Consider the following 16,743-nt stretch of genomic DNA (forward strand, 5'->3'; position numbering starts at 1 on the left):
CCTGCTTTAGTGAAGAAAATGGCTGATATTACAGTAGCAGAAGGATCACAGCCCTGGCGGCACAGCAAAGGTGAGGTGAAGAGACGTTAGCAGCTCAGCGTACACTAGTGTTTGTAGGCTATTGGAATGATTCTCTTTACCATCATTCAGGCCTCAAGTAGATAGTTTTTTTAAATTGGAAGTGTTGGTTTACAATGTTGTGTTAGTTTCTGCTCTAGAGCAACGTGAATCAATTCTACATATACATATATCCACTCTTTTTTTTAGATACTTTTCCCATATAGGCCATTACAGGGAACAGAGTAGAGTCCCCTGTGCTCTACAGCAGGTCCTTATTAGTTATCTGTTTTATATATAGTAGTGTGTATATGTCAATCCCAATCCCCAATTTATCCCTCCCCTCCCTTGCCCCCCGCCATAACCATAAGTTTGTTTTCTACATCTGTGGCTCTATTTCTGTTTTGTAAATAAGGTCAATCATATCTTCAGTCGGAAGAATTTTGTTTCTAGTAAGCCGAGAAGCACAGGAACGACCTACATATAGAGCAAGGAAGTGGGGGCGGGGGAGGTGACCTGGGAATCCCACCTGGGATTGTAGGACCAGGCGTCCCAGGAATCGGTGTGTCTTCCCTCTGCTCCTCTGAGGTGCCTCCACAGAAGGGCAACCTCCAGAGCAAACCTGGATCCCAGCCTGGATGCAGATGTCACACTAGTCACCTCTGCTTTGGGCATGGCAGTTGCTTGGGGGGCGGTGTGGTGTGCAGGGGGTGCGCATGTGCACATGACCACTCTCTCCTGGCCAAGTAGTGCCAGAGGAGCGGTGGTCGCCCAGGCTGTGCCTCTGCCACACGCGCACGCCAACTAAGCCGGGGTTGGGCACTACCTCCCCTCGGTTGATGTCTTCAGGGCACAAGGCTCCGAGTTCTCCATTGTGATTGTCGTCCCCAGTAGAATATTTGCTTCTAAAAGGCACAGGGCAGTACGTGGTTTCCGCCTGACATTCCATACGTGGTTTCCACCTGACATGCCGTACGCAGTAGATGTATGTTTCTTCCTCTCCCTTTCACCAAGGAAAAAAAACCGGGTGGGGAGCTTGAAAAAATAACATCTAAAACTGTCCCCTTCCCATCTTACACGACTGTAGGTTTCTGGTCAGCCCCTTAAAACATCCTCAGAATAGCAAATTAAGTCTCAAAGAAAATAAATCATAATTTTGCGAACAATGCGATTCTTTGATTTGAGGTGCACAATTACGGGACCAAGGAGCTTTAATTGCCATTTTATGTATTAGTCATTTCGCAGAGCCTTGTGGTCATAAACACACCCCACGTGCACCGACAGACACAGGCCGGAGCCCGGGGTCACTTCCCCCGTGGCTCTCCTAGCTCTTCCAGCCTGGCTTAGCTCTGCTCTGGGCCCGGGTCTGCGTGTCCGAATCCCACAGACCTCCCCAGGGTCTGATTTCCCAGGAATGAAGGCTGGAAAGGGGCCAGTTAAGGAAACGGAGCAGAACAGAGCGAGAACACAAACGTACCCACACACTTTCCTTTATTGTCCACTCTACCCACTTAATTATTGTCTTTTTTTTAACATATGATTTGATGTTTTTTTGTCTCCATCCTTAAGATTTTTATTTTAAGGACAGCAAAGCAGACAAAAACACAGCCAGGTCCTCTCTAACTGCCTTAGCTCCGTTACAGGCCAGAGGACATTCGCATTTCTAGGTATGGAGTGTGACAATAACAATGACTTTGACATCGCCAGCACGAAAGCACTGGACAATAAGCTGTGCTCTGCGGCCTGCTTACCCGGTGAGTGGCAGTCTGCTGAACATGAACTTGGTGGGAGACGCTCCCCTGCTCGCACCCCTGCTCTCACCCTGGGACACCCATCTCCTGCCCTGCAGTTCCTGCAAGAAGGCATGGGCTTTGCTAAGGTGCTGGGAGCCAGTTGCTGAAAGGAAGTGAGGCGGCCTCGGGAGAGTCCTTGGGCAAAGAGCGACTCTGCTGTAAGCCAAATGATTTGGGCATGGAGAAAGGCGCAAAAATACCTCGAAGGCCTTCCGATTTGACCTGACCGTGTCCCCTCCATCATGATCTTGCAGATCCCATGGCAGGGGGCCTGGTCTTGTTTCCATCAACAGGCAGTTGAAGGCAGACACGGCCTCTGTGATAAGGCCTTGGAAAGAGAGCCTGAGCCCTTGAAAAGGGAACCTGTAGCCCCTCAGAGGAGAGTGTCTAGTTAGGATCAGAGAGGAATTTCAAAGCCAGCATTTTATAGACTAGCTCTGTGACCCAGTGAGCCCTGGGCTACCACCAGTTGCCTTGTGCTCCCTAGATTTGGATCCCAAAGGAACGGTCAGGGGTCGAGGGTGACTCTTCTCCCTGGAGCCCTAACTCTATAAATTCAATCAGGGTCATCAACGTGCCCCTTATTCCTTCTCATGACACTAAACTGAATCCGGGATGAGTTCTCAGGAGGAGCCCACCTGTCAGTCACACTCTGGGCACTGATGTCCCTCTGCTCCGTGCTCACCAAGGGCTTCACCAACCATGGCTCTAAAGCCACGTCTTGCCCGGTGGACTAGGTCGAAATTGCCCCTCCTGGGTTCACGGCAGAGACTGCCTTCATGTTGCGTGGTTTGTAACCTCTTAAACATGCCCTGGACATGCTTAAGCTTCAGGACAGCCACGTCCCATCGTGGGTCCAGTGCTTTACTCCCTTGGCAACGTGGCTACAGGTGCTGGAGGGACACAAACTCCTGTGGTTGCCACTCTCCATCAGCTTGCAAAAGACCCAGGTCCTCAGCCCTCTGGCCCCATGCAGGCTTGTGGTGGAGGAAGCCGTAATCCCCAGAGACACCTCCCACGGCCTTCCCAGGGGCTCGCCAGCCTTCCCACTTAGCGTTGACCCAGCCAGGCCTGGGCCAGAGCGGCTGAGCTCCAGGGTACACTTCACTTCCTGCCTTCCCACTCTTTACCTGGCTTCTGTCTGTCCATTTGTTTCTCATGTCTTTTTGCCAAATGTACGTCTGTCTGTCCAGTTTGTTTATTTTGAAACTCATTTAGGTTATCCAGACTTCATGTGAAAGTTCATGTTCACCCACTCCCAACCCCAAGCTTGCTGGGCGCGCGCACATCCGAGGGGCCCTCGCTGAGGCTTCCATTCCTAACTGGCAAGAGCCTGTATTTAATATGCTGAAATTTTCCAGGAAAAAAAATATTTGTGAGACTAGATTAATCCCTGTTCCACAAAAGCGGGGATGCTTCTGTGGCAAAGGTTACGGGCAGGATTTGTTTTGGTCACTAGTTGGGGAAGATGCCATCTCTGCCCTCTTCCGCCCTGAGTCTGTGGCAGCTGTGCCGGCCAGCCGCTCACTGGGCTTCAAGAGAGGAATCTTGGCTCCTGCCTCCCCACAGTGGCTCCCCACCAAACCCCGTGTTTGGCAGTGAGAGCTCCTGGGAATTGTTTCAGCCACCCATGCTGGTGGAAACTGACCCCAGGCCTTGTGCTTCCTCCTCTCCCTAACTCCTTCCGGCCAACCTGCCGGTGGATGTTTATTCCACTCTGGGATTGCGGCAGGGGAGCGAGACCTGGAAGGAAAACACTGCCTGGGCTTCTTTACGGTGATCTCGGGAGCCAGCCATTCTCAGATTAAAGTGGCTTCACCGTTCAGGCCAGACATGAAACCGAATGACAGTGGTGGCTGCCGGGAGAGGGAGTTGAGGGTCGCATCGTAGCCTCACCCCGAGGTCTCAAGGGCTCTTACGGGAGAAGGAAAGTGCATCTGCTCTCTTGGTAAAATGCTTCTCGGGTTCTGCTGTTAGCGTCACACTGGTAGTAAAGAGCTGGGGAACTCTCTGGAAGCATCTGTCGGGTTAATGTCGGGTTAATGACAGGAGCATCCACTGTGGTAGGTCCCGTGGAATCAACAGACTTCACCACGCTCAGCTGTAAGTTCAAAGTTCCATCCTATGACTGAGGTGCCTCAGGCTGGCTTGGCCGTCAGGACAGCTTCTCAGGCACTTGGTCCCCCTCTGCACGCTGTTTCCTTCCCCACATGGATGCCACCCCCCTCACGGAGCGCCCACAAGGAGGGAGCCCGGGGAGCATCCCATGGTCCACCCTCCCCAGGCCCACAGGTGCTCTGCCAGGAGCCCCAGCTGGCGGCAAGGATGGCTCAGATTCCCATCCTTGCTGCTCTCATCACCCTTGTGGGAGTGATGCTGAGAAAGCACCTGTGTCATTCCAGCACCTCTTCCCCTAAGAAGCCTCTGGGTCTTCTTTGGCCCCAAGACCAATGCGGTGGGGGAGGGCGATGGTATGTTCTGAGATTGTTCTGCAAGGTTCTCAAAGGGAGGAAATCTGAGTTGACCATTGTAGGTGGTGAGCCGATTAGAATCGCGAGGCCATGTTAGGTAGACGGGCCTCCAAGGAATCTGATGGAGTATCACACAGGCGGCAGGATAGTGGCCAGGGGACCAGTGACAATTCTGTGAAAAGGCTCTGGGGAGTGTGATGGGAAAAAGCAAAGATAATTTGAGTTTATTAGTGGAAATACAAATGTTTTTGTTTTGTTTTGTTTTGTTTTTTGTGGTACGTGGGCCTCTCACTGTTGTGGCCTCTCCCGTTGCAGAGCACAGGCTCCGGACGCGCCGGCTCAGCGGTCATGGCTCATGGGCCAAGCCGCTCCACGGCATGTGGGATCTTCCCGGACCGGAGCACGAACCCATGTCCCCTGCATCGGCAGGCGGACTCTCAACCAATGGTAAGCTGTGACAAAGCGAAAGAGAGGCATGGACATATATAAACTACCAAACGTAAGGTAGATAGATAGTGGGAAGCAGCCGCAGAGCACAGGGAGATCAGCTCGGTGCTTTGTGACCGCCTGGAGGGGTGGGATGGGGAGGGTGGGAGGGAGGGAGATGCATGAGGGAAGGGATGTGGGAACAGATGTATATGTATCACTGATTCACTTTGTGATAAAGCAGAAACTAATAAAAAAATAAAAATAAAAGACAAAGAAAAAAATAAATACTTGGGAAGAAAACAAAAAACTTTGACTCAAGACAAGCTGGACATGGAGGAGTGAGAGAGGGCAAGGGGTAGAGGGAAAGACATGTTTCTGGGTGGGAGCTGGTGTACCATCCCCCGGGCACAGCTGCTGCACAGAGGCCTGATAAGGAGTCCTCACCTCCAACCACCCACAGCAATCAGAGAAGAAAAGGAAATAAAAGGAATCCAAATTGGAAAAGAAGAAGTAAAGCTGTCACTGTTTGCAGATGACATGATACTATACATAGAGAATCCTAAAGATGCTACCAGAAAACTACTAGAGCTAATCAATGAATTTGGTAAAGTAGCAGGATACAAAATTAATGCACAGAAATCTCTGGCATTCCTGTACACTAATGATGAAGAATCTGAAAGTGAAATCAAGAAAACACTCCCATTTACCATTGCAACAAAAAGAATAAAATACCTAGGAATAAACCTACCTAAGGAGACAAAAGACCTGTATGCAGAAAATTATAAGACACTGATGAAAGAAATTAAAGATGATACAAATAGATGGCGAGATATACCATGCTCCTGGATTGGAAGAACCGATATTGTGAAAATGACTCTACCACCCAAAGGAATCTACAGGTTCAATGCAATCCCTATCAAACTACCACTGGCATTTTTCACAGAACTAGAACAAAAAATTTCAAACTTTGTTTGGAAAAACAAAAGACCCCGAATAGCCAAAGCAATCTTGAGAACGAAAAACGGAGCTGGAGGAATCAGGCTCCCTGACTTCACACTACACTACAAAGCTACAGTAATCAAGACAGTGTTTTACTGCCACAAAAACAGAAAGATAGATCAATGGAACAGGATAGAAAGCCCAGAGATAAACCCACACATAGACGGTCAACTTACCTTTGATAAAGGAGGCAGGAATGTACAGTGGAGAAAGGACAGCCTCTTCAATAAGTGGTGCTGGGAAAACTGGACAGGGACATGTAAAAGTATGAGATTAGATCATTCCCTAACACCATACACAAAAATAAGCTCAAAATGGATTAAAGACCTAAATGTAAGGCCAGAAACTATCAAACTCTTAGAGGAAAACATAGGCAGAACACTCTATGACATAAATCACAGCAAGATCCTTTTGGACCCACCTCCTAGAGAAATGGAAATAAAAACAAAGATAAACAAATGGGACCTAATGAAACTTCAAAGCTTTTGCACAGCAAAGGAAACCACAAACAAGACCAAAAGACAACCCTCAGAATGGGAGAAAATATTTGCAAATGAAGCAACTGACAAAGGATTAATCTCCAAAATTTAAAAACAGCTCATGCAGCTCAATAGCAGAAAAACAAACAACCCAATCCAAAAATGGGCAGAAGACTTGAATAGGCATTTCTCCAAAGAAGATATACAGACTGCCAGCAAACACATGAAAGAATGCTCAACATCATTAATCATTAGAGAAATGCAAATCAAAACTACAATGAGATATCATCTCACACCAGTCAGAATGGCCATCATCAAGAAATCTAGAAACAATAAATGCTGGAGAGGGTGTGGAGAAAAGGGAACACTCTTGCACTGCTGGTGGGAATGTGAATTGGTACAGCCACTATGGAGAACAGTATGGAGGTTCCTTAAAAGACTAAAAATAGAACTACCATATGACCCAGCAATCCCACTACTAGGCATATACCCTGAGAAAACCATAATTCAGAAAGAGACATGTACCAAAATGTTCATTGCAGCTCTATTCACAATAGCCCGGAGATGGAAGCAACCTAAGTGTCCATCATCGGATGAATGGATAAAGAAGATGTGGCACATATATACAATGGAATATTACTCAGCCATAAAAAGAAACGAAACTGAGCTATTTGTAATGAGGTGGATAGACCTAGAGTCTGTCATACAGAGTGAAGTAAGTCAGAAAGAGAAAGACAAATACCGTATGCTAACACATATATATGGAATTTAAAAAAAAAATGTCATGAAGAACCTAGGGGTAAAACGGGAATAAAGACACAGACCTACTTGAGAATGGACTTGAGGATATGGGGAAGGGGAAGGGTAAGCTGTGATAAAGGGAAAGAGAGGCATGGACATATATACACTACCAAACGTAAGGTAGATAGATAGGGGGAAGCAGCTGCAGAGCACAGGGAGATCAGCTCGGTGCTTTGTGACCGCCTGGAGGGGTGGGATGGGGAGGGTGAGAGGGAGGGAGATGCATGAGGGAGGGGATGTGGGAACAGATGTATATGTATGACTGATTCACTTTGTTATAAAGCAGAAACTAATAAAAAAAAATCACCAGTGAGGCCAGCGGGGCCTAAAGTTTCCTTTGTGGAAAGATTTTAAGATGCAACTTCAATTTTCCTTAAATTTATTTAATAAATATGGAGCTATCCAGATTTGCTGTTTAAAAAAAAAATGACTCAGACCTACTTGAGAATGGACTTGAGGATATGGGGAGGGGGAAGGGTAAGCTGTGACAAAGCGAAAGAGAGGCATGGACATATATACACTACCAAACGTAAGGTAGATAGATAGTGGGAAGCAGCCGCAGAGCACAGGGAGATCAGCTCGGTGCTTTGTGACCGCCTGGAGGGGTGGGATGGGGAGGGTGGGAGGGAGGGAGATGCATGAGGGAAGGGATGTGGGAACAGATGTATATGTATGACTGATTCACTTTGTTATAAAGCAGAAACTAATAAAAAAATAAAAATAAAAGACAAAGAAAAAAATAAATACTTGGGAAGAAAAAAAAAAACTTTGACTCAAGACAAGCTGGACATGGAGGAGTGAGAGAGGGCAAGGGGTAGAGGGAAAGACATGTTTCTGGGTGGGAGCTGGTGTACCATCCCCCGGGCACAGCTCCTGCGCAGAGGCCTGATAAGGAGCCCTCACCTCCACCCACCCACAGCAATCAGAGAAGAAAAGGAAATAAAAGGAATCCAAATTGGAAAAGAAGAAGTAAAGCTGTCACTGTTTGCAGATGACATGATACTATACATAGAGAATCCTAAAGATGCTACCAGAAAACTACTAGAGCTAATCAATGAATTTGGTAAAGTAGCAGGATACAAAATTAATGCACAGAAATCTCTGGCATTCCTGTACACTAATGATGAAGAATCTGAAAGTGAAATCAAGAAAACACTCCCATTTACCATTGCAACAAAAAGAGTAAAATACCTAGGAATAAACCTACCTAAGGAGACAAAAGACCTGTATGCAGAAAATTATAAGACACTGATGAAAGAAATTAAAGATGATACAAATAGATGGAGAGATATACCATGCTCCTGGATTGGAAGAACCGATATTGTGAAAATGACTCTACCACCCAAAGGAATCTACAGGTTCAATGCAATCCCTATCAAACTACCACTGGCATTTTTCACAGAACTAGAACAAAAAATTTCAAACTTTGTTTGGAAAAACAAAAGACCCCGAATAGCCAAAGCAATCTTGAGAACGAAAAACGGAGCTGGAGGAATCAGGCTCCCTGACTTCACACTACACTACAAAGCTACAGTAATCAAGACAGTGTTTTACTGCCACAAAAACAGAAAGATAGATCAATGGAACAGGATAGAAAGCCCAGAGATAAACCCACACATAGACGGTCAACTTACCTTTGATAAAGGAGGCAGGAATGTACAGTGGAGAAAGGACAGCCTCTTCAATAAGTGGTGCTGGGAAAACTGGACAGGGACATGTAAAAGTATGAGATTAGATCATTCCCTAACACCATACACAAAAATAAGCTCAAAATGGATTAAAGACCTAAATGTAAGGCCAGAAACTATCAAACTCTTAGAGGAAAACATAGGCAGAACACTCTATGACATAAATCACAGCAAGATCCTTTTGGACCCACCTCCTAGAGAAATGGAAATAAAAACAAAGATAAACAAATGGGACCTAATGAAACTTCAAAGCTTTTGCACAGCAAAGGAAACCATAAACAAGACCAAAAGACAACCCTCAGAATGGGAGAAAATATTTGCAAATGAAGCAACTGACAAAGGATTAATCTCCAAAATTTAAAAACAGCTCATGCAGCTCAATAGCAGAAAAACAAACAACCCAATCCAAAAATGGGCAGAAGACTTAAATAGGCATTTCTCCAAAGAAGATATACAGACTGCCAACAAACACATGAAAGAATGCTCAACATCATTAATCATTAGAGAAATGCAAATCAAAACTACAATGAGATATCATCTCACACCACTCAGAATGGCCATCATCAAGAAATCTAGAAACAATAAATGCTGGAGAGGGTGTGGAGAAAAGGGAACACTCTTGCACTGCTGGTGGGAATGTGAATTGGTACAGCCACTATGGAGGACAGTATGGAGGTTCTTTAAAAGACTAAAAATAGAACTACCAGATGACCCAGCAATCCCTCTACTAGGCATATACCCTGAGAAAACCATAATTCAGAAAGAGACATGTACCAAAATGTTCATTGCAGCTCTATTCACAATAGCCCGGAGATGGAAGCAACCAAAGTGTCCATCATCGGATGAATGGATAAAGAAGATGTGGCACATATATACAATGGAATATTACTCAGCCATAAAAAGAAACGAAACTGAGCTATTTGTAATGAGGTGGATAGACCTAGAGTCTGTCATACAGAGTGAAGTAAGTCAGAAAGGGAAAGACAAATACCGTATGCTAACACATATATATGGAATTTAAAAAAATGTCATGTCATGTTTACCTAGGGGTAAAACAGGAATAAAGACACAGACCTACTTGAGAATGGACTTGAGGATATGGGGAGGGGGAAGGGTAAGCTGTGACAAAGCGAAAGAGAGGCATGGACATATATACACTACCAAACGTAAGGTAGATAGATAGTGGGAAGCAGCCGCAGAGCACAGGGAGATCAGCTCGGTGCTTTGTGACCGCCTGGAGGGGTGGGATGGGGAGGGTGGGAGGGAGGGAGATGCATGAGGGAAGGGATGTGGGAACAGATGTATATGTATGACTGATTCACTTTGTTATAAAGCAGAAACTAATAAAAAATAAAAATAAAACAAAAATAAAAATAAAAACAATAAATACTTGGGAAGAAAAAAAAAACTTTGACTCAAGACAAGCTGGACATGGAGGAGTGAGAGAGGGCAAGGGGTAGAGGGAAAGACATGTTTCTGGGTGGGAGCTGGTGTACCATCCCCCGGGCACAGCTCCTGCGCAGAGGCCTGATAAGGAGCCCTCACCTGCACCCACCCCCTTCAACCAGAGAACTTCCAACTGCAGCTCCTCAGTACCTGAAGAGCAGGAAAGCTGGTGACTGGAGGGAGGCTGGGGGACGGGAGGAGGAAGGACCACAGTCCACCGTTAGTCCGTCACTTAAAGGCTGGTGAAATTAATGGGGCCAATGACCCCAGTAAAAGAATTTGGCAAGTCCACGGCTTTCCTGGGTTTCACCCACCGGCTCTGTTTCCTCGGCTATCTGGAAAGAAGGGAGAGCACTTCCGAAGAAGCCTCTGGAATGTCAGCTTCTGGGAATCTTGCTGAGGACGGGGCGGGGAGGCAGCGCTTACCGGGAAACACTGGATTACCCTAGCCGCCTTGGGGTGTCTGCGACCGGGGCTGCGGTTTCTGCGGACCTGAGCGGCAGGTGGCATCGGAGAGTCAGACCTGCTTGCGGGCACCAAGACGACACTCGGTCGGGAGACAGGGACAGGCCGCAGAAACGTGAGCAAGTGCCACTCGCAGCCCAGAGGAGAGGAAAGGAAAGCCCCAAGCATGCACCCAGCCCTGGCCCCCGCGCCACGGGCTGCGTCCCAGGAGCCGTCGCCACCTCTGAGCAGCCCAGATGGGAAGGGGGTGGGGCGGAGTACGGTTCCCGCGGCGAACTGCTCGCCGAGGGCCCCGGGGCCTCTGCGGGAGCGCCGAGCCGCGCGCCTCTCCGAGCCCTGCGCGGGGCCCTCGGGCGGGAATGCGCGGAGCCGGGACGCGGTGGCGGGTACGGGGCTGGGTCGCGCGCGGGAGAGGGCGGCAGGAGGGAGTTGGAAGAGAGTTACCGCGTGAGAGAGCGGTTAAGAGCCCGCGGTCTCGTTGGAGACGCCCTGGCCAATGGCAGAAGCGGAAGCTGTTTATATGGGCGGGGCGTCGCCACGGCAGCAGGAGACGCCTTGCGAGCGGCTACTGAGTGCCGGTCCCCGGCCGCTGGCTTTCAGAGAGGCGCCGTCGGGCGTGAGTGGCGACGAGGATTGCTGGCTGGGCCCTCGAGCTGGGAGCGGAGAGCCGCGGTGAGGGTGGGCGGTGGGAGGAATTTCTTTGAGAACCTTCCTTTGGCCCGGGCTGCGCTCTGAGCCAGGTAAGGGACGGGGAGGGCTGCAGGCCGTGGGAAGGGAGGGCGTCAGTAGCAGCCCGCTCTCCCATCCGTCCCCGACGGAAGTGGTGGGCCCGGGGACTGACATCAGAGGCGTTTGGGGGACACTCACTTCCCGCCCCCTTATAACTCTCTGTATTGTTTCCTTCCTTCCCCTTGATCCCCATCCTAATATCCCTTTTCAAAGATCAGACGTACTCCCCCGCCCCCCGACCCGTCGTGCTGCCCTCCTGGACTCTCTCGCCCCATTTCCATTGGTTGTGGACGGAGAGAGGGGGGTTAATTCCCCGCTTTGAGGGAGAAAGGGGTGGCCTCGCATGCCCCTACACTATTCCCTCGTTTGGCTAATTAAGTCTCCCCTAAAAGATCAAAGAGGAAAAGAACGAGGCGAACCCCGTGTGGGTCGGACCCCCGGGCACACCTTCTGTTTCCCAGACCTCGGCAGTAAAAGATCCTCCCCAGCTGCAGGAAGGATTTTAGTAAGAGCCTCCCCCCTCGCACACACTCGCCCCTCGTGGGTGGGGAAAGAGGGCTCAGTTCCCGCTCTGGTCCCCGCAGGCACCACATTCAGATTGGAGGAGGCTACCCCCGGATCGCGGGATGGAAGCCCGCTTCCGGGAGGCTGCGTAACTGAAGCCGCGGGAGTCAGCGGGCCGGAGAGCTCGGCGGCCACCCTCGGCTCGGCTCGTGGATGTTGACAGCCCCCTCGGAGAGTCCCCGCAGATATGGCGGAGAGCTGGCTACGCGTCTCGGGAGCAGGGGCAGCGGAGGAGGCCGGACCGGAAGGCGGCCTGGAGGAGTCCAACGCCCTGAATGACAGCCTGACCAGCCTGCAGTGGCTGCAGGAATTCTCCCTTCTCAACGCCAAGGTCCCCGCCCTGCCTTCGGGGGACACCGACCCCCACGGCTACCACGAGCTGTCAGGCTCGGCCGAGCCGGGGTCTCCCCTGGCGGCGGACCCCGCCTGCCTGGGGCAGCCGCACACGCCTGGCAAGCCCACGTACTCCTGCACGCCGCGGAGCGCCCCCTCAGGGCTGCAGGCCTCGCCTCCCGACGACGTGGACCACGCCACCAACCCGCACGTGAAGCCGCCCTACTCGTATGCCACGCTCATCTGCATGGCCATGCAGGCCAGCAAGGCCACCAAGATCACCCTGTCGGCCATCTACAAGTGGATCACGGACAACTTCTGCTACTTCCGCCACGCTGATCCCACCTGGCAGGTAGGGGAGGCACTCCCTCCCTCCCTCCCCATGCCCGCACGGACTGGACTCACATCCCAGATCCGCAGGCCAAGTAGGCGCGGTACGGCCAGGGCCCCGAGAGAGGAAGGCCGTCGAGGAAGGACCTCAAGGGAGCCCAGTGCTTGGACTGCTGCCCCTTTGACTTCAGAGACGGAGGAGGGAGGATGTTCAGAGGGCTGTAGGGGTGCCGACATAGAGGTTCAAGTGGAAAGAACTTGTCACTCATCCGGCAGGCTCAGCCCAAAGACCAGGGCTGAACTATGCGTGGACACAGCTCCCCAGGGTAGGTTGATGGACTGAGGGACACATTTTTGTCCCAAGTCCTGGAATTCCTAGACACTACCCTCCTCGAGGTCAGTTTGTCAGGGCCTGACTGGAGGCAGAGCGTCGTTCCTGCCAGGCTCTGCATCCTGCCTGCTTTCAGTTGGCTGGAGGGGGTCTGGGAGGGGAGAGGGGCGTGCTGCGGGGTGTGAAGGCCATCTGTGTCCCAGTGGAAGGGCTACGGGGCCTTCTGAAAGCTGCTGTGCCAGCCCCCACCCCAAGCCCTCCCTAGTTTCCTGCCTTCACTCCTCCCCCTCTTCTCATCAACCTCCCTGGGGGGACAATTACCTCAGCCACGTGCTTTCCACAGGGGCTCTTTCCTCCCACACTGGCTTCATGTTCCAAGTCTCCGGAACCTGGCACAGAGCAGCCAAGGGGCCCAGGCCACCATGTAAACATCCCAGTCTTGCCAGGGGGTACTACTCACCTGCCGGCCCCACGCACCAGGCCCCAGAACCCTGTGCCCCAGCGTGGTTTGGACTGTGCACCCAGGCGTGAACAAGGCAGGATGGTGATTCAGGCTGGGCACACACTGCCCTGAGCATCTTCGACCATCAGGATCAGGGGCTACTTGGGGACAGAGACCCTGAGGATGCACAGATCCTTTCCCTGTGGCACAGGTCACAGGATCACAGTTCCTGTGATCCCAGCTATTCCACGTTTGCTTGGGCCCTGACCCTGGGGCAGGTACCATTTGTAACCTTGGTGAGAAAGCAGAGACCCTCCACCACCCCCCACCCTACTCCAAGCCTGAGAGGCCCCAGGAATGAGCGCTATGCTCTTGGCTGGGTAATAATCAACTGAGGCCTCAGAGCCTGGGGTGGGAGGAGGGGGACATGGTGGGTGAGGGTCCAGGCCAGCAGCCGGCTCTAGAAACAAGGAAAGTCATCAGATCCTCCCACACTTCATCCCCCCACCCCCACACACACACCCTCACACCCACTCACTCATTTCACAAACAGAGAAGGCCAGCCAGGCCCAGGCAGAGGGAGATGGCCGTCCAGGCCCTGGGGGAGCCAAGGCCTTTGACCAGAGGCCGCAAGCGGCGGGGTAAGGGAGGGAGGGCAGGACAGGGTGGCACTGAGAGCCACCCTGCGGCTCAGGGCTCGGATGACTGAGCAGGCAGATATCCTGGCAAAAGGGAACAAAAACCCCCGACAGCACTCCCAGCGCCTGGTGCCCCGTGGCTGGTGTCCCAGAGCCTCCCGGTCGGAGCAGCGCCTCTGTCTCCCCTGCCCCCATCGGAGAGAAGGTGGTGGTGGGACTGGCAGTGGCGCTAGGAGCCCCCCATCACTGAGCCCACCCACTCACCCAGCTGTCTTCCTTCTCTCCTATCTCCCTGTGTCCAGAACTCCATCCGCCACAACCTGTCCCTGAACAAGGGCTTCATCAAGGTGCCTCGGGAGAAGGACGAGCCAGGCAAGGGGGGCTTCTGGCGCATCGACCCCCAGTACGCCGAGCGGCTGCTGAGTGGGGCCTTGAAGAAGCGGCGGCTGCCCCCAGTCCACATCCACCCGGCCTTTGCCCGCCAGGCCGCGCCGGAGCCCAGCGCCGCCCCATGGGCTGGGCCACTGACCGTGAGCACCGAGGCCCAGCAGCTGCTGCGGGAGTTCGAGGAGGCCACTGGGGAGGCGGGCTGGGGTGCAGGCGAGGGCAGGCTGGGGCGTAAGCGTCAACAGCCGCTGCCCAAGCAGGAGGCCAAGGTCCCGCGGCCCTCCAGCCCCCTGCTGCTGACCCAGGAGGAGCAGGGTGAGCTGGAACCCCTCAAGGGCAACTTTGACTGGGAGGCCATCTTGGACGCTGGCACGCTGGACGGGGAGCTGGGCACGCTGGAGACCTCGGAGCTGATCCCGCCGCTGAGCCCCGCCTCACACGGGGACGTGGACCTCACCATCCACGGCCACCACATCGAGTGCCCTGTTACCTGGGGGCCTCCAGTGGAGCAGGCTACCGACAGCCTGGACTTTGATGAGACCTTCCTGGCCACATCCTTCCTGCAGCACCCCTGGGACGAGAGCACCCGTAGCTCCCTGCCCCCCGAGCCCCTCTTTGAGGCCGGGGATGCCACACTGGCCTCTGACCTGCATGACTGGGCCAGCCTGGGCGCCTTCTTGTAAGAAGCCAGGCCCTGCCCCACCTCCAGACAGCACCGAAGTCTGGACCCAGACTGCCCCCCTCCCCGCCAGTGCAGGCCCATGGACACCCTACCGCCCAGGCAGGGGCTGGGCCAGGTCACCCCGCCAGGCCACACGGCCCCCAGCCCAGGCCATCCTCAGATCCTAGTCCAGCAGGCTGAGAATTGGGGCCCAGGACCAAAACTGCTGCCTCCGCTCCCCAGCCCCCCATACACACAGTGTTTCGTTGATCCACTTCTTCCCTGCCCCAGAGACACGCTAAGGGCCCTGCACTATGAGAGCTGCGGCTTGGAGGGGCCCTGGCCAAGCTGGAAACATCAGTACAGGGCCCGCCCCAGAACACCTTAGCTTCGAAGCTTCTCTCTCTCCTGCTCTCCTCCCCAGGTCTCTATCCAGAGAAAGTTCCCAGGTACAAGAAAATACTGATTAGGTGACTGCAAATTAATACCCAAGAGGCCTCTCCCGGCAGTCTGTGAGGAGGAGCTAGGCGGAGGGGGGAAGAGAGAGGAGACAGAAATGAGGCCGGGGTGCTGGGTGGAGCCAGGAGATTTTCTAAGGCCTCTGGGATCTTCTGGCTTCATCCCTAGAGATGGAGCACAGGGTATGTGTCCCTAATCTTTGAGCCCAACTTGAGGCTGAGAGCAGCGGGGAGTTGGGGATCTGGGGGTTAGGGGCTGGGGCAGCCAAGCTGCAGGGGGAAAGGGGACAGACAGACTGATGTAGTGAGTGTAGCTATAGCGGAGGCTTAACTGGGAGGGACGCAGTGCTTGCTAGAACCACTGGGACCAGGAAGGGGGGATGGCCCCGTGCCCTTGCTTGCACTCCTGCGGGGGAGTGTCTTGCTCCACCATAAACCCCCTGGGCTGCATCCCACATCCACTCTCCTAACCCATCGGGCAATTTAACCTTTTTCATAGAAAGTTATTTACAATAAAAACATTTTTAAAAATAAAGTTTAAAAAAAATCTCAAACTGGACCTGCTTGCAACTTTCTCTGGGGAAAAGCATGGGCCAGTTTTGGGGAGGCCACGGCCCAAGGGGGAATGGCTGGGAGGAAGATGGGGGGCACCAAAGGCCTGCAGAGTGTCCCCTGATGCACTCCTCATGATCTCTGGGTCCCCAGAGAGAAAGGGGCTGAGAGGCGGCCCTCGGGGCTCCCCTGCAGCCAGGGCCTCGGCACCTCTAGATGTGCAATGGGGAGACTGTACCCACAGGCCCGAGGAGCAGGCGGCAAAGGAGGCACAGCCCCCTCCCTGGCCCTGGAGACTCACTCACAAAGGCCGTTCTTGCCCAGGGCTCGGCTCACGTTCCCCACCTCGCCCAAGTTGAGGGCCTGCCCAGACTCACCTGCGGCCCTCGCCTGGGCCTGTCTCCAGCTCCTCCCTCCCTTGGTCCCTTCCTGAAGGGACAGGGTGTGAGGTCAGAGGGCCCCAGCCCCTGGGGCCCCACTTGCCACCCTGGGGTTCATTCACCCCGCCCAGGGCCTTCCCTCCAATGCAGGTTGGGGCTGAGGGAGGCCATCAGGGCAGACGGAAGACGGGGTGCCTAGACCCTACAGCTCCAGCCTGTGAGGAATCAACGTAGCAGAGTTCTGATGGGGAAACTGAGGCACAGCAAATATGTGACACTCGGCAGGCACCTTTCAACCCCCTCACCCCAG

The 16,743-nt window shown here is 52.7% G+C and overlaps 1 protein-coding gene across 1 annotated transcript; it reads left to right on the forward strand.

Annotated features, from left to right (window-relative positions):
* Positions 1 to 12,108: 12,108 nt before the first annotated feature.
* On the forward strand, positions 12,109 to 15,065 carry LOC307067584 (forkhead box protein J1-like; the record flags this gene model as incomplete). The annotated part of the gene is made up of 2 exons (XM_079725057.1): positions 12,109 to 12,606; positions 14,298 to 15,065. The coding sequence occupies 2 exons, from the start codon at positions 12,109 to 12,111 to the stop codon at positions 15,063 to 15,065; spliced, it is 1,266 nt and encodes a 421-aa protein (XP_079581183.1).
* Positions 15,066 to 16,743: the final 1,678 nt, after the last annotated feature.

This window comes from Hyperoodon ampullatus (assembly GCF_949752795.1).
Source record: "Hyperoodon ampullatus genome assembly, chromosome: 19".
NCBI lineage: Eukaryota > Metazoa > Chordata > Mammalia > Artiodactyla > Ziphiidae > Hyperoodon > Hyperoodon ampullatus.